The 23,816-nt window shown below is 40.1% G+C and overlaps 3 protein-coding genes and 1 pseudogene across 3 annotated transcripts; 2 read left to right on the top strand and 2 right to left on the bottom strand.

The window, feature by feature from the left end:
- Positions 1 to 2,488: 2,488 nt before the first annotated feature.
- Positions 2,489 to 5,317, bottom strand: LOC123073679 (receptor-like protein EIX2). Its single transcript, XM_044496738.1, has one exon. It carries the CDS (start codon positions 5,315 to 5,317, stop codon positions 2,489 to 2,491), a length of 2,829 nt encoding a protein of 942 aa, XP_044352673.1.
- A 6,038-nt stretch (positions 5,318 to 11,355) lies between these two features.
- On the bottom strand, positions 11,356 to 12,016 carry LOC123073681 (non-specific lipid-transfer protein 2P-like). Its single transcript, XM_044496740.1, has one exon. It carries the CDS (start codon positions 11,865 to 11,867, stop codon positions 11,574 to 11,576), a length of 294 nt encoding a protein of 97 aa, XP_044352675.1. The 5' UTR covers positions 11,868 to 12,016; the 3' UTR covers positions 11,356 to 11,573.
- Positions 12,017 to 13,400: 1,384 nt separating this feature from the next.
- On the top strand, positions 13,401 to 13,523 carry LOC123081240 (uncharacterized; annotated as a pseudogene).
- A 593-nt stretch (positions 13,524 to 14,116) lies between these two features.
- Positions 14,117 to 17,086, top strand: LOC123073682 (protein GID8 homolog). Its single transcript, XM_044496741.1, has 5 exons — positions 14,117 to 14,454; positions 14,572 to 14,678; positions 15,500 to 15,631; positions 15,799 to 15,955; positions 16,614 to 17,086. Exons 1-5 carry the CDS (start codon positions 14,292 to 14,294, stop codon positions 16,733 to 16,735), a joined length of 681 nt encoding a protein of 226 aa, XP_044352676.1. The 5' UTR covers positions 14,117 to 14,291; the 3' UTR covers positions 16,736 to 17,086.
- The last annotated feature ends 6,730 nt before the right edge of the window (positions 17,087 to 23,816 follow it).

A 23,816-nucleotide genomic window follows, 5' to 3' on the forward strand; every position in this document is an offset into this window, starting at 1 on the left:
AACAAAAAAAATGGAAACTCAACAAAATAATACAAAAAAGTAAACTGTGAAATCCGGGACGAAACAAAGAAACAAAAAAAGCAAAAGAAAAACATAGAAAAAAATGAAAAGTATAAAAACCATGGAAACCCGAGAAAGAAGCAAAGAAAAACGAAAAAATGTGAAAGAAAATAAAAATCAATAAAGGCATGAAAGAAACAAAGAAAACCAATAAAAGGGTGAAGAAATGTATGAAAAAAAAGAAAAAAAAAGGAAAAACCGGAACACAAACCAATACATTGACCTATGAGCGAGCCACACAAAAGACCTGCGTCGAGCTACCTGTAGCAAGCGAGTCACCTGAGCTGATGTGCTGACCCTTTATACGCGCGCTTCAGGCGAGACGAGAGTTATACTAGCTATAAACAAGATATGACTCATCAGTTGGACCTTTAGTACGACGCCTTAGGCGTCAGTTGGCCCGCTGGCGCTCATGCGCATGGTTAGTTGGCCGGCCATTAAGCAGAACGCTCACTTGATGGTCCGTAGACCAGCAGGTTTGCTTGCGTGCTTGATTTTTTCCTGGCTCAGTCGCTTGTTGACTGGTTGATCAGTTGACCATTGACTCTTCAAAATGTAATTTTTATGAGGAATTTAAATAAAGTTTAAGAATTTCAAAAATAAGTTTATGAGTTTGAAAAAAGTTCATGAAATACGAAAAGTTCACAAGCTTGGAAAAAGTTCACAAACACAAAAATTTCACGGTTTTGATTTTTTACATAAAATAGGAAAAGTTCATGAATTTGAAAAAAGTTCACAAATACAAAAAGTTTATAAGTTTGACTTTTTCAAATTCCAAGAACAATTTATGGGTCTGAATTTGTTTCATGAATTTGAAAACAATTTTGCAAAATAGTTCATGAATAGACACAAAGTTCGCTAAAATGAAAGTAAAAATAACGAAAATTGAATAAAATGAAAACCCCAAAACTTAGAAAAAGTCGGTACCAAAAAAAACATAAAGAAACCTGCCAAAAAAAACGATTGGAACCTGGAACATTCCAAAAATTGGTGCAAAGGCTGACATTTTCTCAAAAAAAGAAGAAGAAGGCTGGCATAGGCGTTCCATTTAACTCACCTACCGTTGAAAGTGTGTGCGCTAATAACGGACAAGGAATTGTTCGAGACCTTAAGCGCCGAATAGGATGCACTGTGTATGGGTCAGGCAAACGTCATGCTTTGGGCAATGGGCACCATTCTATTTAACATTATTCTGTCTTTATTTATTTTTCTTTATTAGTTTAGATCAAGTACGTGAATATATTTTTAACACGTGAACTATTTTTAAAGCATAAAATATCTTTTCTGAGATACATGAACATTTAGTTAGAAAATTGTTTATCATGTATTTAAAACATGGTCAGAATGTTTCAAAATAAATGTTGACGATGTATTTAGATTTGGAACACTTTAGAAGAATGTTCCTGTAATTTCTAAAAGTCATTTTGGAAAATATTGCTTGAATGTTTGAAAAAGGATCGTCGGGTGATTCTTTATATTATGTGTTTAATAAAATTGTTTACATATTAAAAAACATCATCGTGTATTTTAAAAGAGTTCATCGAATATTTAAAAACGTTCATCATGTATTTAAAAAATCATCATACTGTATTAATAGAAATTTAATTTTGAAAAATATTCACCATGCGTATAGAAAACAATGTTGAACACGTGTTTAAAAAAGATTCATTGTATGTTTAAAAAATGTCCACCGAGGATGAGTAGGGCATGGGAGGCGATAGGGCATTGTGTCCCAAGTGGGGCAGTTCATCTCCCATCTTCTACTCTCGTCGCCGGAATCCGCACCTCCACCTCATGGGCCTTGAATCCCGCCGCCTTTATGGAACGGCAGATGAAGAACGTAGTCGTTGATGCGGAATACAAAGGAAGTGGACAACGGCTGCCGTCGTAGGATAGGTTTAGGACCGGGCCGCTTTTTTCTCTCTAAATGTTCGAAATGTAATGAATTTTGTCCTGTTTATAAAAAAATTCGCCGTGTTTGCATGAATTTCGTCCGTTTAGTTCAAATAATGATTGAAATATATGCAGGCATCGTTGGATGGCCGGCTCCCGCATCCGTGTCCGCCTGTCCGGATGCCGGAGCTAATTGGTGGGTGAGTGTTGGAGATGCCCTTAGTCACAAGCTAGCTACAACTGCTCGTACTTGTATTGAGACAGCGGTGTGGCTGCGTTCAGGCCCGGACGACATTGCAAGCATGTGCGCTCTGGATCACTCTGATAGGTTTATTCATTATGCATAAACTTGTACATAGCGAAGGTAATACCAAACTCGGTCGACTGGGTACATACGCCCGGCCCCTTGATTACATACATGTAACATGTTTATTAATACACTTGTACAATACTTACATCAGATGATATTACATCATAAAATCCCCACACATGACAGCATATACCAGAAGAAAAACAGTGATAGCAATATCACGTTCTACCCATCTTTCCTTGTCCAGGAAGCCCAACTAACAGCCACCTTCACATAAACTCGGTTGTACAAGCTGTCACAGAATGCGAACCAGAAAATTCTCCATTTCCTCTTGAACAAGAAGGTGCAGAAGACTACCCAGAGGCCCATTACATATCCAGAGCTCATGGCGATGTAAAACGAGATCATATTGCTTGCATCTTCATGATGTTCCAGAGTAGCTGGAATTAACTCAGTTCCTGGACATTTCTTGGAGATCGTGGGACCACAAAGACCTGGATTGCCCACATAAATATATTCCTGGTCATCAAGTGTTTGAAGTTGATTTCCAGGTGGTATCTCTCCACTCAGATTGTTGTAGGACAGGTTCAAGTGACTCAGTGAGGTGAGAGCCGATAAGCCTGTAGGGATTTTACCGAACAATTCATTATGTGATAGGTCAAGAGACTCGACTTGCACCAAGGCGCCAATCTTCTCAGGAATTTTTGCACTGAGGGCATTCCATGATAGGTTCAGGCTCTTCAGCGCCACAAGAGCGCCCATCTCTTCAGGAATCTCTCCTGTTATGTTGTTACACGACAAATCAAGATTTACCATGTATATGACTTCTCCTGTATATAATCTCTCTTGGCCTTTTGTGACTATTGTGAAATTCAATGTGTAGTCAACGTCGGAGCGATAAACAACATCTTCAAAATTGAGTACTCCGTTGAATTCATCAGATTTATCTTTGCTTAGAATCATCTGCGTGAAGTTAGCAATAGATTTTGGTATGCTTCCTGACATATTGTTGTTGGAAAGGTCCAAATATTGAAGATTAGCTAGCTTCGTGAGCCCCAAAGGAATGTGGCCATGAAACATATTATATCTCAACCGTAAGAATGCCAAAGATGGCAACTTCTCCCCAATCCATGATGGCAAAGTCCCAAACAATTTATTGTGTGCGAGATCAAGAAATATGAGGTCGGGACAATTTTTGAGGAATAAAGGAAAAACACCAGAGAGGTTGTTGTTTCTTAAGCTTAGATTACTAAGACTTAAACTTTCTGTGTTTGTAGTGGATTGATTGACTATGCAATCAGGAGCTGACCCAGTGAGCTCATTTCTTGATAGGTCTAATAGCTTCAGTGATGTCAACTTGCACAGAGATGATGGAATGGTGCCAGAGATTGAATTGCCAAATAGAAGAAGTACTTCAAGTAGTGGAGTTCCAAATTCTAATGGTAGCCCTGATAGTTTGTTTGTACTAAGATCCAAGTAGGTTAGGTTAATAGAAAGCTTAGGAATTGGACCACTGAATTGATTGGAACTGAGATCCATTGCAGATGTCCTCATATATTCCATTGTAGATGGTAGAAACCCACGAAGTTGATTTTGTTGCATTCTAACCGAGTCCAATGAGGAAACCATTATCCAAAACCAATCCGGAACTATGTCGGAGATGCTTGCATTTGAGATGTCGAGGTATATAGGTGTTTGCCACCGTAGCCACAGCGGAAATTTAGGTCCGAGTAGGCACGACCGGAGTCCAATCATTGTCAGATTAAATGGAGGAACCCAAGTTGAATTCACTGTGATGGCTACTGAATTACCTGACAACAACAACCTCTGCAATCTTGCTAGGCTTGAGAAATGACCTTCATGTATAACACCATCCAGGTAGTTGTTCATTAGGTTCAATGCAGTTAGCTTTCTGAGCTCTCCTATCCATAGCGGCACATGACCTGTGAGTTTGTTTCCACCAAGATAGAGAAAGGTCAGATTGAGCCAGGATTCTTGCAGCTTGGTTGGTAGGCTTCCTGTCAAACTGTTGTTAGATAGATCCAAGGCTGAAAAATTATTCGATGAACAAGAAGGCAACCGTTGAAAGAATTCCGTTATGCTTCCATTGATACCGGCATCATGTATAAACAATGTTTCCAAGTTACAAAGTTTTTTCAGGTTTGATGGTATCATGCCCACAAGATTATTATGTGACAAATAGAGCTCCACCATGGAGCTCATATTCCCAATCTTGTCAGGAATCGGACCACTAAATTGACTCCATGAGATATCAAGCAGCTTAAGGCTAGTCAAGCCCCAAAACCAGTTGGGTGCTAGACGCTTTGGGGCAAGGTTGAAGGAAATGTCGAGAGTTTCAAGAGATGTCAGGTTTGAATGCACAAGAGAATCAGGACTGTTGTTAAGCTGGCAGCTAGTAAGAAGAAGAACTTTGAGGGAAGGAAGCATATTCACGACTGGCAACCAGTTCGGAATGGCACTGAGGTTCACAGAGCTCATGTCCAGGTGTTCAAGGGAAGATAATCGCGACAGCCAGGTGATATCCGTGGAGTATGTGTCGGCGTTACCACCAAGACTCAAGTAACGTAAGTTGGAGAGATTACCCAGCTGTGGTGGTATCCTTCCAACAAAGCCCGAGCTGGACAGGTTTAGATACCTCAAATGGTGGAGAGACGGCAAAGTCTCTGCTAGCTGAAAGCCGCTAAATGCGTTGCCGCTGAGATCGAGGTACCTTAGACGTTCTAGACCAGCCAACGAGGAGCTTATGTTGCCTCCTAGATAGCTGTCATAAGAACCTTGAAGATCGAGCTTGATGACATGGCCGGTTCTCTTGCTGCAGCGGACACCCTTCCACCGGCAGCAGTCGTCGCCCCGCCACGTCGAAAGGAAGTTTGCAGGGTCCGACAAGCCCGCTTTGAAGCGGACAAGGGCGGATCTCTCACTCGCAACACAGCTGCCCGTGTTGTTGGCATGGGTTTCGGTGGAGCTGGTTTGTGTGAGCAGGAACAAGGCTATGGCTAGTTGCACGCACAAGCATCTAAGGACGATGCTCATTGTGTTTAACTTTGTAACAGAAACAACTTTGTATGTCTTTGCCTATGGCGACTTTGTTGTTCGATACTGCTATATATAGCACAGCCCAGCCAGTATCGTTTGCTGTTGAAGTACTAGCATGCATGCATGCTTTTGGCCTCACGTCATGCAGGACTCATGCTTGTGTGGAAAGAACTCTTGAGTTTTTCCTAATGAATACATCTTTGTTTCAACGTTCGACGAGTCTGGGTGAGTGAGACGTGGGCAGATTATCCCAAGTGTTCGTCACCTTTGACAACTGACCTGACAATACACCACAAACAAATTGCATGGTCAGACCTGTAGACTGTAGTCAAGTCATCTTGGGTGGCCTAGCTTGAATAGATGCGTTCGTCCGTTTCTTTGTTTCTTCCACGATAAATACATAAAGTGCGTGAAATTTCAAGTGAGTCAGAGAGTTCAACTGTACAACACGCACACAACTAACGAATTAGATCGTGAGACCGTCTCGAGATTTCCAAGTGCTCTAGAACTGCCAGAATAGTCACGTCATAGAAAAAATTGGTTCCTAAAACGTGCGGTGCAGAATTCAGTTGGACCAGACATTCTTTTCATCTTCGTATGCACTGCATTTTATTCCTAGATTCGCTCTGGTATTTCTTGACAACACGGTTGAGGTGGCGCTTCTGTGTATCAAGATTTTTTTTAAAAGATAATATATTAATATCAAGCTGATATCATGTACATCCGGCCTTTGCAACAATACAATGTCAAAATTATTCAAGATATCAAGGATGCACACAACAATAACAAAAAAAAAAGACACCAAATGTCATGGTGCAACAACCGACGACATGCAGTACCAAACATCAACATCAACTGCCATCTTTGACAACATATTGACTTCGATAGAGATTCTTCGAAAGCAACACATCTAGAAAGGTAATGACACACACGCACAAGCTCCGTTGTCGTCTGATACAACCATCAATGGTTTTCATTCTGAAGAGCAGGTCTGAATAATATCCAACCAATGCATTCAATAAAGGCACGACCCTTAAGCATTTCCATTGTCAGGTAGAACCAAAGAAGGACGATCCGGCTACTCAGGGCATCTACAACGGGGGACTCCTATACATGCGCTTAGAGAGATAAAATAATTTAAAGAATCATCTAAGAGTCCTTGGCTACAACGCTTGATGCAATAGGAGGCGCTAAAAACTCCACCAGTTATGCTAATCCAGATTTAGCACCAACGTACACTTGTGACCAAGGCATCGAATCACCTGAGTGTCTCCAGTGTGAGGTTATGGCGGTACCGTTCTCTCTCGTCACCTGATGTGTGACCAGCATCATGTGTGCATGGGGCTATTGGCGGATGGGCTGCCTGCTTGGTGCGTGTATGGTTTTTGGCCACGTGGATGTGTCCTTGTCAAGATTGTTCATGCTTGCATCATCTTCATTGGGTCAACAATTGGTGGAGACATCACATGTGGACTGTGGTTTGGGGTACTTTCCGTAGCACCTGGTCTCAAGCTATGGGGTGAATACTCTAGGACTGACCTTAATTGTTTGTATCTGCTAATAACGATGTTTTCACATAGTTTCATTGTTGAAGACATTGCTTTGAGTTTCTATTAGACTTGATCTTTGGGATGAAAACCCATGATCTGACTTGCATGCGTCAGTTTTGGTAACGATGATGCTGACATGTCGTTCTATTTGTGAAGGCGTTGCTTTTGAAGAACCATGCTCGCAGTCTTGGTTGTGTCAAAGGTGGTTGGTTTGGCTACTTGGCATGGACCACTGCTTTTTTTTTTATAAATAATTCTGTCTATATGCATTCTTAGTGTGTGGAGTAGCGCTTGATATTGAGTTGTTACATAGGTCAGGTGTAACTGATATCGTCTTGATATTGATATATTTTCTTATTTTCTAGAAAAGAGGGGGTCATAGTTGGTGTCCAAATCAGCATTGTGATTCCTCGTTTGGTAGATGATACTTGTCCATTCTACAATATGTAGCTGATACCGTTCTATTCATGGGTTATGAGTTGGAACCCAAAAAAATCTTAAGTTGATCATATGTGCTTTTGAGCAACTTTGTACAATAAAAAGTCAAATTACATAAGAGTGAGTTTGTTTTTTCACTTGGGTGAAGCAAAAATAATAATCTGAAATGTAGTATGCCGACATTTTCGATTGCTAACAGGGCCAATTTCCTGTTTGGTACTTGGGTACTTTAACCATCATCTAGAAGTTTATAATAAGGAATGAATCATGTGGAAAATATGGAACTAGTGATAGCTTGAATATTTTTTGAGTATTGATCTGACTCTCGTATGGGGTATATTTTTTGATAAAGGCACTTTTATTAACTCAAAACGTAGCATCACGCGGATACAAATCATGATTAGTAACACCCGACCTCTCCATAACTAAGATGCACACAGCTAAACACTAACAATCTGACAAAAGATAATAAAAAAATAGACATATCGACAATAATAAAATATGGGGTATATATAGAGTATAAGACAAATTACACGTAGTTTAAACCTATTCTATCGCTACATCCTTATCTCTAACTTAAACACAATATACATCTAACTTTCCCATTCAAAATTTTCCCAAGTCATAGCGGGAGTGAAGCAGACTATTGCGACTGAATTCGACGTCTTGCGCTTCTGTTGACTTCTTCACAGTGCCATCGTCGACTTTTCAAGCTATCAACAGTTCCACAGAAGAAAGATAAGAAAAACGATAAAGCAGTCGGAAAGACAAGAACCTGTCCTCCTGTCATCATCGACTTTTCAAGCTTATCAACAGTTCCATAGAAGAAAGAAAAGAAAAACCATAAAGCAGTTTGGGAAGACAAGAACTTGTCCTCCGGATGGATGCTTGGTCCTATATTCAAAATTCGTTCTCGTCAGCGTGGTCTTGTACGTATATCTACTTTTTCCAAGCGCTAGAAGGAGTCTTACAAATTGCATAGCCAGACCTGCAGACTGCAGTCAAGTCTCGCCGTTGCTGTATTCATGGTGCCTTGAATCGAAAAGATGCGCGTGTTCATTTGTCACCACGAAACAAGCTTAAAGTGCGTGAAATTCCAAGTGATTCGGAGAGTTGACCTCTGTACAGCACGCACGCAACGACTACTAGCAGATTGGGCTAGTCAGACTGACTAGGGTTTTTCATGCGCTCTTGAAATTGCATGAGCTAGACAGTACGACAGGCAGGAGAAAGTGGTTTATTCGAAACACGTGGTGCAGAATTCAACTAGAGTCAACAATCCTTGCATCATCTTGTGCACTGCGCTTCTGCTTGGTTTTGTCCGCATTTCCACTACAACACGATTGATGTGTCACGGCACTTATATGCCTATATATGACTGAGCTAGAAGCCTCCAGAAGAGGCTTGGGTCGAGGCTTTCCATTAACCTAAATATAAGACGTTTTTAGGTTAAACTAGCCTACAGAAGCATCTTACATTTTAATACAGAGGGAGTAACTTACAAACATATAAATCTATAAATATATGCAGTAGGAATTTCCTACCGTTTTCCTTCAAAAGGAGGCTGCGGACCGGATCTGTAGGAATAGTTTAAGAAACCAGACTAGTGACTGAACTGCTGGTTCAGATTTTCATCGGTCGAACCGTCGGTTGACCATTTCACTGTCTAGGTTTTAGTCCGTAAAATATATGTTATGTATATTAATATAGTATTAATAACAGGACAAATTACGTAATATTCTTTCTTTTGACAGCTGTGTGAGCAATGTGGATTTGGCTATTGGGATGACATGAGGTTTTCATCCTATTTTATGTGTCACTGGATCAAATCCTGATTGTTGCAAGTTATTGTTCTGTTTTACAAATAGCCTGCACCTGGTTCGTCTGGTTTGTTGGCGGATCAGTCCATAGAGATTAAAAAACCTACAAGTGTCTTCGGTCCCGTTCTTTTGTGATCTAAACGTTGATCCGGTCCGGTTTGCAAAACTATGCAACCTCTTAAACACATCGGAGATGGGCTCATAGCATGTTCAACTGTGTTCATCTAGAATGCCCCCTCCCCCCCCAACACACACACACGCAAAAGCAACACAATTGCACACGCCTCCATTGGATCAACATGGAGGGCGGTTGCTTCGCAGCCCAACTGTGATGGTTCAAATTTTTTTTTGTACCCGACCCTCTGACTTTGGTCCCCCCGCCCTATTCTCATGAGCACTTGCACTGCCATCTCGTTCGTCCTTCGTCGTGAAACGCCCCACCTCCCTCCTTGATACAATGATTCCCTAACCGAGACCAGGGAGCACATACCATCGTTGACACTATCGCCGACCTTAGGGCCCTCGGGTCATGCGAGACAATGCCCTTGAGGTATAGCTAGAACTACATTTTAGAGATTTTAGGTAATGTCAGTTGTAAATATTTTTTCCCTTGTTAATAGCTTCGTTAAGTACATGCATTAAACCTAGTAGGATATCCTCGAGTTAGACTAAGTTGATTTAAAAATAAGTTGTAAATCAGCGACAATTAATATGGATCGGAGGAAGTATATATTAAAAATATTATTATGATACCTTGCATTTTAAAAATATTATGTTTCACAACAATTAATATGATCATAATATGCAACATAAAGAAAACAATGTGTGCAAGATATGATAGTTTATCATTTTATTCACTTATTATGAACACTAAGGATGTTGCTTGCGCATCTGCGTTGACGACTGTGCTAGTTACATTTAGAAAGCACTTGTGCACATGCATACCAACTAACCGATCAATCAGCCTCTAGCCTTTATTTGAACATGTACATTGTGATTTTTTTATTGACATCAACTGCAGTCTACAATAAAAACTTCTTGAGCGATTCTTTTTCATACATATATGTAGTGTTATACTCCCTCCTTTCCGGTTTATAGGGCTTATCTCAAAATTTTAGTTTTTCCATTTTATAAGGCTCAATTTGGTTGTTTCCCATCACATGTTCAGATTTCAAGGTGCATTAAATCATTGCATGCAAGTATTAAGAGAAAATTGACCAATGCATGTAATTTATGCATGCATGCATTGCAATTAATGCATTGGTAAACATACTTTTTTGAGGAAAACAAGAGCATTAATTGGGTGCTTTTGCAAACTACAAAAAGTATTCCACCACTCACCATCTACCTTGGTTGGTGAGATTTTTGAATTGAGCCTTATAAACCGGAAAGGAGGGAGTAGATGGAACGGACAACATTTTTTCTTCATCTTCCTCACGGGCATCAAATGCAAGAATTGGCAGGGGAGCAAACCCAGGGCATGTCCATTGAAAGTATGAAAGGAAGTTTAGGGTTGCCAGCATTCACTACGGATGGTATAGGCCAAGGAAATGTCTGTTAAGAATGGGGTGGAAACACGTTGAGATTTTGCACGACGGATGTCCATTATTCATGGACTTTACGAAATTTAAGAAGGAGGACAAAATACCTGCAAATATGTTCAACAAAATCGACAAATGCCATGAACCATCCTATGGTTGGATGTGGTTAGGAGGATAGTGGTATCCCAGTCCACCAGGGTTCAAGTCCTAAACTCGGCATTGATGCTAGCAATTTCTTGGATTTATTTGAGACTTTCTGGCGATGTCCGTCCAGTGGAAAGAGACGTTCCCGCTGACTACAGGGCGTCTATGGTGTCTTCGTCAATCTTAAAATGTTATGCCGGCTTAGTATCTCATATGTGCTCGCTAAGGTTCAAGTCCTAGACTTGGCATTGATGCTCGCAATTTTTTCTTGGATTCATTTGAGACTTTCCGGCGATGTTCGTTCAGTGGAAAGAGACGTTCCCGCTGACTACAAGGTGTCTATGGTGTCTTCGTCAATCTTAAAATGTTGTGCCGGCTCAGTATCTCATATGTTCTCATAGCGGTAGAGTGTGCATGCGTGCATTCATAGAGGTAAGTGTATGCTCGTGTTTGTGAGCATCTACGAATGTACCGTGTTAAAAAAAAGTAATAAATTGCACAAATACCCATCCATAAGCTCGCCAGTCGGTACATGATCAATCTTATTATATCAAAACTAAGGCAGCAGCGGCAGCAAGAGCCACACCGCCCTCCATAGATCATCTTCTTATTCTCATAGAGAAGGCATCAAATCATACGACACATCCATACACACGAGCTGACAGCACAGAGTTGCCGAGAGTAATAATAAGCAGTAAAACGTACGTACACAGTGCACACACACACACAAACGACCAGCGGTATATGTTGGATCGAGGCACTAGCAGTGTGGCAGGGCGATGCCGCAGGTTGAGACGGTCTGGCGGGTGTAAGGGCTTTGGATGTAGCGGCCGTAGATGGGGTTCTTGGCGAACTGGCAGAAGCAGCCCTGCTGGGCGCGCAGGTTGGAGCAGCACGCGGCGCTCGGCTTGGACCCCGTCATGACCGGCGACGCGCACGCAGCCAGCAGCCCCGCGTTGCACGGCGCCGCGGCCGCGCTCGCTGTGCTTCCCAGAGCCACCAGCCCCAGCACCATCATAGCCGCCACCACGGCCATGTCCTTCCTCACCGCCATGGCTCTGGGTCTCCTAGCTAGCTGCTTGCTCACTCGATGCCGTGCGCCGGGATGAAGTTCTGCGGCGAGTGATGCAGTGGTCGATGGCGAGAACTGTCGAGAGAGTGCGGAGGTAGCTTCGGTATTTATAGCCGCGCTCGCCAGCTCCGTCCATCATAACCGTTCTACACGTTTTCGTCGAAGAAAATTCCGTAGAAACTATGGCGACTATGGGCGAGATCAGTATTACTAGTACTGCTGTTTGTGACTTCCACAGCTCCCACGCCGGGATTGTCATCGTTAATACGGTCCATCAGAACCACTCTACGAGCCGGCATCTTTGATTCTGCAAATTTCGACAAGAAATTCAGAGTCCTTACTAGCATATTTTCTTTTTTTCATTTGGGCTGTTTGATTCATACACAAGTGCAAACTGAGTCCTCGCACACAGTTCAGAATCACTGTTGCAAACAGTTTAGTGAACTATCAACTTATGTCATTCGGGTGCAACTAGCGAAAGATGGTAGCACGAGATACGGACAATCAGTTTGGATGACACAATAGTAAGCTATGTGTGGGTATATATTCCTATTTTGTCCCGTTATGCATTTTTTGACCTTTTAAACCCTTTATACTTAAGAAGATTGGCACTTGAACTCTAACATATACACACACACACACACACACACACACACACACACACACACACACACACACACACACACACACACATTAGAGGAGGGATGGGTTGCACATGGGTGTGACTTAATAAGAGCATAGCTAATAGTAGGGCCGGCTACTGGCTCTACAATCTCAAGATAATAAGAGCATAACTCGAGATATCAACTTCCCCCTTGCATGCCAGAAAAATCTCAAGACAATCAAATTCAAAGATAACATTGGAGCATCCCCACTGGTCTGCTAGCTCCGTACCATTCTTCAACACAAAGCTTCCACAGTGGCACCAAGCACATGTGTAAAGAGAGTTGTTGACCAAGCAAGAGCCTCACCCAGTAGTTCCAAAGAACCTCCGTTGTGGCTCCGATTCCATCTTCTATGAATGATGCATCCACGTTCATTTGATAAAGATTTTGAGCAGGTTTAGACCATTTAACAGCAGGTACACTAGTCGCACTCCTAGCGCCAGCATAATTGGCCGTTATCGCATGTATGGCGAGTGTTGTTTTGGAAGGAGTCGCCACACCTTTGCCCTTCACACTTTCCTTCTCTGTCCCCAGATTTACCAAGCTCCAACCAAGATAGCCTCTTGGAAGCCAAGATGCTCCAATGTGGTTGAATTACGCCTTTGATCTCTGATGATATTCTCAAGCACGTCACCGCTAGATCAGCCCGACATAAGGGCTTGGGCGATCGCTTCCTGAAGACCCAATGTTTTCCGCACTTCTTTAGCTCGAATACACGTATCTAAATTTTCAATCTAAGTGCAGAAGGACAATACATGGGGGATACATGATTTGGGAACAGTACTTTACACTTGCCATCACAGAAAGCACTTGTAATACCTGGTATGAACAAATAAGAAGGTATGAAAAAATGACCTTACTTGAACAAGATCTGTTCTATAGGCTAGTACCGTTGCCTCCTTTACCAATAAGGAGGCAAGCACTCAATCTGGTTGATGCATTCTGACCACTGGGCTAGAACCGGATACAGAGACACACAAAAAAGAAGATAGGAAATAACATACAAAAAAAACATGAGCAAACTTTTTATACATGATGGGCACTAAAAAAATACATGGTAAAATTTTTTGTATGGGGTGCTCATTTTTTAATACAACAAGATAAACCCTCTTTTGTACGATTGCATTTTTTCCAAAATATGTGAGGGACATTTTTAAAGTATGATGTATATTATTTTAAACCACTATAAAAATATTTATACATTATAAGCATTTTAAAAAATTACACAATCAACATTCTTTAAATAGGCATTGAATAACCGGGTTGAATTTTTTCTAAAACAAATAAAAGCCAAACAATTTTGAAAGCAATGAATTTAAACAAATAAAATAAGAACAAAGATAAAATAAAATTTATTAACTCATAGAAAGGAAAACAAGAAAAGAAAAGCAATATTAAAAAAGGGAAGAAAAAAATAGAAAAAGGGAGAAAGCTTGCCAACCGTGTAAAGGTCAGTCAGAGTCCAGGCAGTCAGCCCAGCCCACCATCTGAAAGAAAATTAAATTACCAACCCAACCTCCATCGTTTTCCCCTGCCAACCCAACCAAGCCCAGGCGGTTCTACAGTCCGCCGCCGCCTGCCCTAGCCCCGCCGCCGCGCCGTAACCTCACCGCCGACGCCCCAATCCCGCCCCACGCCCCCCTCCCCCAAACACCTCATCCTCTGGCGCGCATCGCCGTCGCCGCCCTCGCCGTTCCCCTCTTCCCCTCATCTCGGCGCAGCCAACCCCTCCCCCGCCCCCATGGCGACCTCGAAGAAGGTGGTGACGCGCGAGGAGTGGGAGGGGAAGCTGCGCGACGTCAAGATCCGCAAGGAGGACATGAACCGCCTCGTCATGAACTTCCTCGTCACCGAGGGCTTCGTCGACGCCGCCGACCGCTTCCGCGTCGAGTCCGGCACCCAACGTACTGTACGCCATTGCCCGCGCGCTCGCACACAATCGAGCCCCTCTCGCTCTCCCGTTCTGCGATCAATGGATTGGGCACGGAGTGCGGTCTGATTGATGCGGTTTCGTGTTGCAGCGGAGATTGACCTGGCGACCATCACGGACCGGATGGAGGTGAAGAAGGCGGTTCAGTCGGGGAACGTCCAGGAGGCTATCGAGAAGATCAACGATCTCGACCCCACGGTTCGGTTCTGCCTCTCTTGCTTGCAGTTTCAGTTCGTATTTCGTTGTTGGACTATCTGAAAAGTGAGATTGGGAAAGGTAGTTTTGGGTAACTTTGCTGTATGCCTGTATGCAACAATCAATTTCAGATAAGAGAAATAATACTCCCCCCTAGCACAGTGAATCAATGTGTGAATTCAGTACTGATGATTGATGTGCTTTGTCTTTGGACTGTACTTGATTACTTGCTTTTTGCTAGAAGTTGTTCTTTTTCTATGTGGAACTTAGGAATATGCGGTTCAGAAATTACATCTTTGTTTCATCGAGAAAACTGCGTTTGTGGCTGGTTTTGGCCTCTGCTTAAAAATTAACTGCATTTGTTGCTTAGAATTTTAGTAAGAATGGAGGAGGGGCGACTATCTTGCAGTTTTTGGGTACTTTGCTGTATGCCTGTATGTGCAAAGGGCATTCTGGGTTCTCCATTATGTGTTGCTGGTGAGCAATGATGTAACAATAATTAATTTCACATTTCATGGTGGTCCAAATTGTTAATCCAGTACTGGTGATAGATGTGGTTTCTTTGGACCATGCTTTTATTTTTGTTAGAAGTTGTTCTTTTCCTTTGTGAAGCTTAGGTATATGCGTATCAGAAATTGCATCTATGTTTGATTGAGAAAACTACATTTGCTTGTTTTTTCAGCCGGTGGTATATTTATATTGTTTGTATACTGCCGAGTGAAGTTTTGTGTTAGTTCTAGAAAGCAGAGGGTTCATTTGTGCATTTTCACAGTGGGGTTCGTTGAATTTTGACTTCATATCCTGACTAGACTTATGACATGCAGATTCTGGATACGAATCCCGAAATATACTTCCATCTGCAGCAACAAAAGCTGATAGAGTTGATTCGTGTGGGGAAAATACATGAAGCTTTGGAGTTTGCTCAAGAAGAACTTGCACCAAGAGGCGAAGAAAATGTAATTTTTCAGTAAAAAAAAATTAGCCCCCTTACCTTGGTTAAGAGTCAGGGTTCGAACCTATATCAATCACAATGCAATTCCTCCTGGTAGCTAGTTTTTCCCGTTAATACCACTGCATTTAAGAGAATTGTGTGACCTTACTTTTGGTCTGTGAATTTTTGCAGCTAGCCTTTCTCGAGGAAATAGAGAAAACAGTAGCACTCTTGGTTTTTGAAGATGTAAAGAACTGCCCATACGGGGAACTATTGGATGTTTCTCAACGTTTGAAGACAGCAAGTGAAGTTAACGCCGCCATCCTTACAAGCCAAAGCCATGAGAAAGGTATGTACTACGCATGTATATGTTGTGATACCCTTTTTATTTGCTTATCTTTTTGATGATTTATTGTCACTGAAGTGTACCTGCATGCCTGTGTCATATGAAATGATACCATATTTCTTATTTTATAATAAGCTACCTTTTGGTAGAAAAAGATATCAGACTGACAAGTGTATTTCTTATTCTAGAACTATGCACAAAAACATGGTGTATTTAAACTAAATATACCAGAAGGTTACCTGACTTTTTTTTAGATGAAGGTTACCTGACTTAACATTAGTACTTCGTATAAGCAAGTACTGCCATGTTCAAAACAGTTTGCCCTTAAGCTTATCATGTGTGACCAGCGGTCAATATAGAAAACACTGATTAACATTGGTGAAATAACTGCGTAGGGATGCTACTTGTTAAACATCTTTTGAGATGTGCTGTTGAAAGAAATCAGGATGAATCTTCTCAAGTTTTTTTATATAAGGTTCATATTAACTACACAAAAGTTTAAAACTTTTCATCTCAGTGCTGCTTTTCGATTGCCGTTTCATACATTTGAAGCAGAATGAAACTTTCGTTGCTGAGTTTGGGCTCTTTCGAACTGCTAGCATGCTTGTGCCAGAGTTTTTGTTTTATTGAAGATCCTTGATCTTTGCGTCCATATTGGCAGATCCAAAACTCCCTAGCCTGTTGAAGATGTTGATTTGGGCTCAAAACCAGCTGAGCGAAAAGGCAGCGTATCCACGAATCAATAACCTGTCCACTGCTGACCTAGAAGATCCAGCTATATGATGAGCTGCTGCTGCTGAGGTGTTTTCTGTTTACTAGGGACGGGAGCTTAGGCACCAGTAGGCACCAAGTACAAACTGTCTGAGCTGAGGTCTGTTAGTTGTTCGTTACCTGCGGCTGCACTATTTGAACACACTGCTTGTTTCATCAGCGTTGGCAAAAAGCTGACATGGGAACTTTTCGCTCTCTCCTGTTGTTCATATGATGATTCAGAGGATGGTCTCGTTACAGTTTACTAGGTGGTAAGTGTTTCGTTTGATTTTCATAGAACCGCCATGTGTGGTGCTTATGTTACACAAAAGAATGATCGGGCCAAAATTTTGACGTTCAATTCATGTTCTTTCTCCTTGCAAATGATTGTGATTTATCGCACAGTGATTTAGCAGTAGGTGTTCACATGAGGCGGTTGAAATACCAAGCTCCAAATGTTTGTCCAAATTTTGTACTAGCTGAGTTATGCCTTGCACAATGCATCCGTTCTGTTAAATCTTGCACGATGCTTTGTTCTACTGGCATATCTTGCAAATATGAGCATTTTTGTGCATATGTATTTTGCAAGAAATGAAACAGAAATAACAGCTAAATATACATGCACGACTGAAACCATAAGAAACCAGGCAAGCTGGAGCAGGTTTGCTTTTCTCCTTTTAAAATGAAAGCCTTTTTTTATTGATTCTATGCAAAATCAAAGTCTAAAGCCCCTAAATAGGAGCTTTTTTTTCGGCTTATAAGGCAAATTGGATAAGCCAAGGGAAAACCCAACCAAACACTAGTGTGAATTTTTGGAGGCTGGGCTCCATATCGGGCCTGTTTTTCTAAATAAAATAATAATCAAAAAACATATTTAAAAGTTTCAAAAAAGATTGAAAATAATAATCCATGGAAGTATGTCTTCTGCACAAACGTGTGAAAAAATAGTTTGAATTTTTTGTGAATTGTATGCTGTACAAAAAAAAATCTGGCCCAACAAAAAAATGTCCACCCATTTTGGAAAATGCATATTTATCTTGTTTTGTACGCCACATGTGAAAGTATAATGTTACCGAAATTTGCGCATACATAATATATATGCGTATGTATGTTCATAAAAAAATTGTTTTTTTGCCGTGTGGAAAATGATATTTACAGAAATAAATTTATAGAACCCTGTAAACTTGGACCCAACTTACTTCAGGTTTAGGGGACGTTTTTGCTTCTGTAAACATTTGACGGCAAAGTAACCAACTGAAACTTCACGCCACCGCCCACACCGAACGCCGCCGCGTCACTGCCCACCCGTCGTCCCCCGCTGGAATGCAGCCGCCGCCACTGCTCGCCTGTCTCGTCGACGCGCCACCACCACTGCCTTCGCTGCAGGGCACTGACGGGCGGGCCCTAGGCCATTATCTAGTTTTGTTTAATCAAAAATAAAATAAAAATATATTTAGGGGAAGAAGTTTCGTGGGATCTGCCAAAAGTAGCTCTCAAAAAACTTTCCCTAAAATTTAGGGACATAATGTAGAAGCACTTATATGGGAAGTTTTTTAGAGAAATTGTTGGAGTTATTCTTAGCTCGCTGCCGAAATCTAAAGTCTAGACTGCTAGCCATGGAGGTTAAAGAGCCTGGCCATTGTCTAGTTATGTGCTCGCACTGACTTGTGGTCCCCGCCGGCTGCTGAAGCGTAGACCAATTATGGAACTGAGTGCAGTTTCACTAATCTCAACTTCTGAGTCCCACCCATATTTTCCTTCCCCGAGATCCCCAATATCCTGACTCTTTCACTACCTCATTCTTCTCCAGAACTGTAGTTCGACGACCAAATCTCTGTCTCTGAGGCCACACGAGCCCTCCACCACCTGCTGCTCCTCCAAATTGGAGCTCCATAGCTGCCACGACGGGGCAGGGATGGGGAGGGGCTATGAATGTGATTGCACACTCCATTTGTTGTCTACCATCTTGAATAGAAAGAGTCTCGCCAATGCACACGTGACATGCTTTTTTGTCAAGATTCATATTTTTTTCCTCTCTCTGTTATTTCATGGCTTCTTAGGATGATTTTGACTTGCCTCTATTTCAGGCAAGTCGATTTTTTTTCTCAGGCTGGATATTTTGCTTGCCTCGGTTTGGGGCAAGTTGATTTTCCTAGGCTTGAAGCCAGTTACACATTTCCTTTTTTTGTATGCATTCTTTCTTTTGCTTTTATTTTTATTTTTAGTCGATTTTTTCTTTCTATATGGGTATTTTAGGCATGTTGGATTAGTCAAAATGTATACACACAAGTACTATATGGTATGTGTGTAAATTACGCTACAGTGTTAAAATTGCACTATTATACGCTTTTCTTTGCATATTTAAAAGTTTAATTTGAGTGCAAAGTTGTGTTCACAATTTTTAATGTTTTCTTTTCCATTTTCTTTCTTCGTAAAGGGAACCATGTGAAACTTCTTTTTACGAAATTTCACAATTATATGCTTATTCTTACATATTATGAAAACACAATTTTTACGTAATTTACGTGTAATTTTGACATTTTCTTTATTTTCTTTCTACCTAAAGGGTATCAATGCCACTAATTCATTCTTTATTAGAAAACTTCATTATTTTTATTTTTTTTTAGTTCTTATAGATGCCACAAATTCATTTCTTCTTACGAAACTTTTTTTTGTAATAATCTCACTATTATATGTTTGTTCTTGCATATAATAAAAAAGTGCAACTTCTGTCTAAATTGTGTGGAAATTTTGTCATTATTTTTATTTTATTTATCATTAAAGGTTAATACCAATGTTATTAATTCATTCCTTTGTAGGAAACTTCTTTTTGTGAAATTCCACTATTATATGTGTATTCTTGAATATTATAAAAAGTGCAATAAATTATGTGCTATTTTTTATTTTTTCCTACAGGGTGAATTCTATGTAAATTTTGTGCAAAAATTTCATTATTTGTTTTCCAGTTTATGTCTTATAGAAGGGTAATACCAACACCACATTCATTTTTTGTTAGAAAACTTTATTATTTTGATTTATTTTTAGTTTGTATTACAATTTCTTCTTCTTTAAGGATAAAATACCAATGGAACTAATTCCTTCTTTCTTATGAAACTTCTTTTTTTTTAAAAAAAAAATATCACTATTATATGCTTATTCTTGCATATTATATTTTTTTTACATTTTTGTGCAAATTTTGTCATTATTTGTTTCATTTTCTTCCTCTTAAAGTATAATACCATTGCTACTAATTCATTCTTCCTTAGAAAACTTCATTATTTTGATTTTTCTTTATTTTAGTTTTTATTTTATATTCTTCATTTAGAAAACTACACACATTGTATCATAGGTCTGCCTATGCCTTGTCATCATCCTCATATGAATATTAATTGAACTTTAATTTTGTATGTACATACATATACCTTGTATCATAATTATGTTTTGTAAGGTCAATTGATAAATACATACTCATATAAGATATAGCTATGAACTTCAACACTTGTGTAGTTTTCTCAATCACCATGACAAAATATAATACTATAGCTAGGTAGCTTGTGTTGTGGAGCAAAGCGAGGAAGACATACAGCTGAATCATGCACTATCCAGCTCACCGACGGTTAGTACGTAGGTGCACCCTTTTGTCACTGGCCGAACTTTTAAATTAATTATTTTTTAGGAAAAATATCTTTTTTTCTTTGTTTTTGTTAATGTTAATTTATATTCATTTTTTGTCTTGCATCTTACTAGGTATCGAGTCAATGTTTAGTTATGTTTCAGATCAAGGCCAAGTATCCCTTGAGATTTTGTTTTGTGATTGCAAAGGGCCGAGTGCTCCTCTAAAAAAAATCAACTTACCCAAATTGGTGCAAATCAATTTTTGATTTTAAGAAAAGTCGACATACCCAAATTGTTTTTCCAGGTGACTTATCTCTAGCCAGTCTCCTTTTGTGTCTACCCCACCCATTTTTATTGTTTCATTTACTGCAAAATGTTTTAGGAGATTGGCATCAATATATAAAATTAATAATTGCAAAGCGTAAAATAGTAAATTGTATTTTTCTATATTTTTCTATATATTAAGAAAAATTATACATTTTTTCATATTTAACTTGACCTCAATTTAATCTCGATTTCTTATCGCTTTTATGACTCACACTCATTATTTATTATAACTTATTTTTGCATTTTACTTTATGCCCAATCCGGCTGCATTTTACATAATACTATATTAGATAGTAGAAATGATTTTCATTTATTTATAATAATTTTTTTACTTATTCATAACTCATTATCTCGACATACGATCTTTATCGATTTAGCTTCTCAAAAAATGTCACTAAATATTATGATAAATACTCCTGTTATACAATTTTAACATTTACCAGGCAAATTAAACTTGCACTAAATTTATAGAATATAGCATATGCGGCATTTATTGTTTCATTATTCAGACAGTTTCCCTTAAAAGCTCCTAGCAAAACAGAATTCCACCATAGCAGCAAAGAGAAGACAAAAGAGCAAAGTCACATACTTTTACCTATCGAGTGTGCCACTTAGTTAAATGGTAAGTATATCTATATCATTGTGTCTTTTATAGTATCTAAAATATCGTGGGAGAAATATCTAAAGTTGATGAGGTTTCTAGAGTGCATGTTTTTCGTTTTCAGGTGAAAGTAAATAAAAGAAATAATTACAAATCTACTGATTTACACTGCTGCATGATGCTGCTAACGCGACACATGAATCAGAGACCCTTCGACCAAACTGTGTGCGATGCATTTCGCAAACGGTGTTCTAATAAAACCGTTACCAATAAGACGAACTGTGTGCGGTGTCGGACACATTAAGCATGATTCCGATTAGAGTTGCGTGTGTGATACGTGGCATACAGTTGATCCACACGAACAGTTTGCGATGACCGGAATAACAGAAACGGCCAGCCAGATCAAGGTGTATGTGATATACGGCATACAATTCACTCGGATGAACTTTTTTGATTAGGCAACACATCAGAAACGGTCAACCATATCAAGGTGTATGTGATATACAGCATACAATTACCTGCGAGTGCAGTACTTGAACACACTGCTTGTTTCATCAGCCTTGGCAAAAAAGCTGACATGGAATTTTTCGCTCTCTCATGTTGTTCATATGATGATGTAGAGGATGGTTTCGTTACATTTTACTAGGCGGTGTGGTGCTTATGTTCCACAAAAGAATGATTGAGCCAAAATTTAGACGTTCGATTCATGTGCTTCTCCTTGCAAATGATTGTGATTTATCGCACAGTGGTTTAGGAGTAGGTGTTCACATGAGGTGGTTGAAATGTCAGGCTCCAAATGGTTGTCCATATTTTGTACCAGCGGTTATATCTTGCACAATACATCCCTTCTGTTATATCTTTGTTCATGTAGTAATATATGTTGAGCATTTTGTACATTTGTTGGGTTGCAACAAATGAAACAAAATAACAGTTAAATATATATGTACTGCACATACTACAAGAAACCAGGCATGTAGGTAGAGAAGTTTGAAGGCTTTTTTATTGGTTCTATGCAGGCCCACACAAAAGAGTTCAAACTCTTGGTCCGCACATAAGCCACACTACAAGCAACATAGATAACTCGGTTACAAAACCGTTGATTTTTTAATTTTATTTTTTTGAAAAGAAAGATTACCCATGGCCTCTACATCAAGTGATGCACACAATCATTTTATTATGTTATTCAACAATAGCCAACAAAACAAATGCATGAATCAACCTAGAGCCACCTTCCTGACAACTATTGTTGCTACACCTATCGGCTATCGCTACACCTACAGGCTTGATGATATGCCATGACCTCGCATTGACACACACAATCTATTCCGATGGCCTCACACTGGTACGCGTAGGTGCTATGCAAACGGTTTTTAACCCCTTTCCGCGATGGCATTTGGAACCGTCGCCTAGTGTGTGACTGCGATAGGGGGGTCTTTCCCACACGACCCAGAAACCGTTGGGGATATGCCCTCCTAGCACACACGCTTGGCAAAATGAGGTCGTGTGCGACCGGCGAGCGATTAAATATGGTTATACGTACAGTAGTGCTAAAAAAATTCAATTATACAGGCAAAATCGTTTCCGGTCGTAAGTTCATCCCACACAGTCAATCCCCGGTAAACGTTTCTGTTCGTATATACATCCCACACAGTCGCTCCAAGGAAAACGTTTCTGTTCGCAGGTACATCACACAAAATTTCCCCTGTTAAAACGTTTGTGATAGCGTTTCCACTGCACACGGTATTAACAATTTTATCGTTTGCGTTATTGAATGCATCACATATGGTGCTTAGAAGAAACTGTGTGGCAAAGGTTGTCCATCACGCACAGTTTTTATGTGGTAAACATTTGCGCCAGGTGGCCTAATGCAAACAGTTTTCAAGAGGATGTCGTGTGTGATTGATCATTAATCCAACACGGTTTATTTCTAGAAACTGTGTGCGTTGCCGGAGGTCATCGCCCACGGTGTTTTCTCAATAACCGTTTGCAATAGAAAAACCCAAATAGCAGGCTAATTATCCTATTAATAATCCATTTATTGATCCAATTGACATTTCATATTAAGCACACAATATATTTCATTTACATAACTGAAATACATCAGAGTACAACATCATATAGCTTCAACACTCAGCTACCCCATTACACAACTGCACCAGCACCAAGTTTCAAATGCAACATCTATAACCTTTCGAAATTAGCATCATAGACGGTACATAGACAGATGTATCTCATTTGGAAAACTGCTGAAGCAGAAGGCGAATATTGAGCCTTCATTGATTTTGAAGGTCTTTGCAACTTTAGGCCAGTGCCTGTGGATGATTGACCATCCATTCTTCGTCCTCTTCAGGAACACTTTAATATTGAACCGTGGGTGTTCTATGAATACCTTCCTCGCCTCCTGACCATACAGGTGGTTTGAGAGGTAATCATCAGTGAACTGCTTTGAAAAGGCCTTAAAATAAGGATGTGCATAAATATCTTCTCTATATTGGAAATGGGGCAAAGAAATAAAAAATGCAAGGTATAATAGTTAGCACCAACCTGTAGTGGACTGATGTCTTCTTCATT

The sequence above is a fragment of the Triticum aestivum genome, chromosome 3D, assembly GCF_018294505.1.
Source record: "Triticum aestivum cultivar Chinese Spring chromosome 3D, IWGSC CS RefSeq v2.1, whole genome shotgun sequence".
Lineage (NCBI taxonomy): Eukaryota > Viridiplantae > Streptophyta > Magnoliopsida > Poales > Poaceae > Triticum > Triticum aestivum.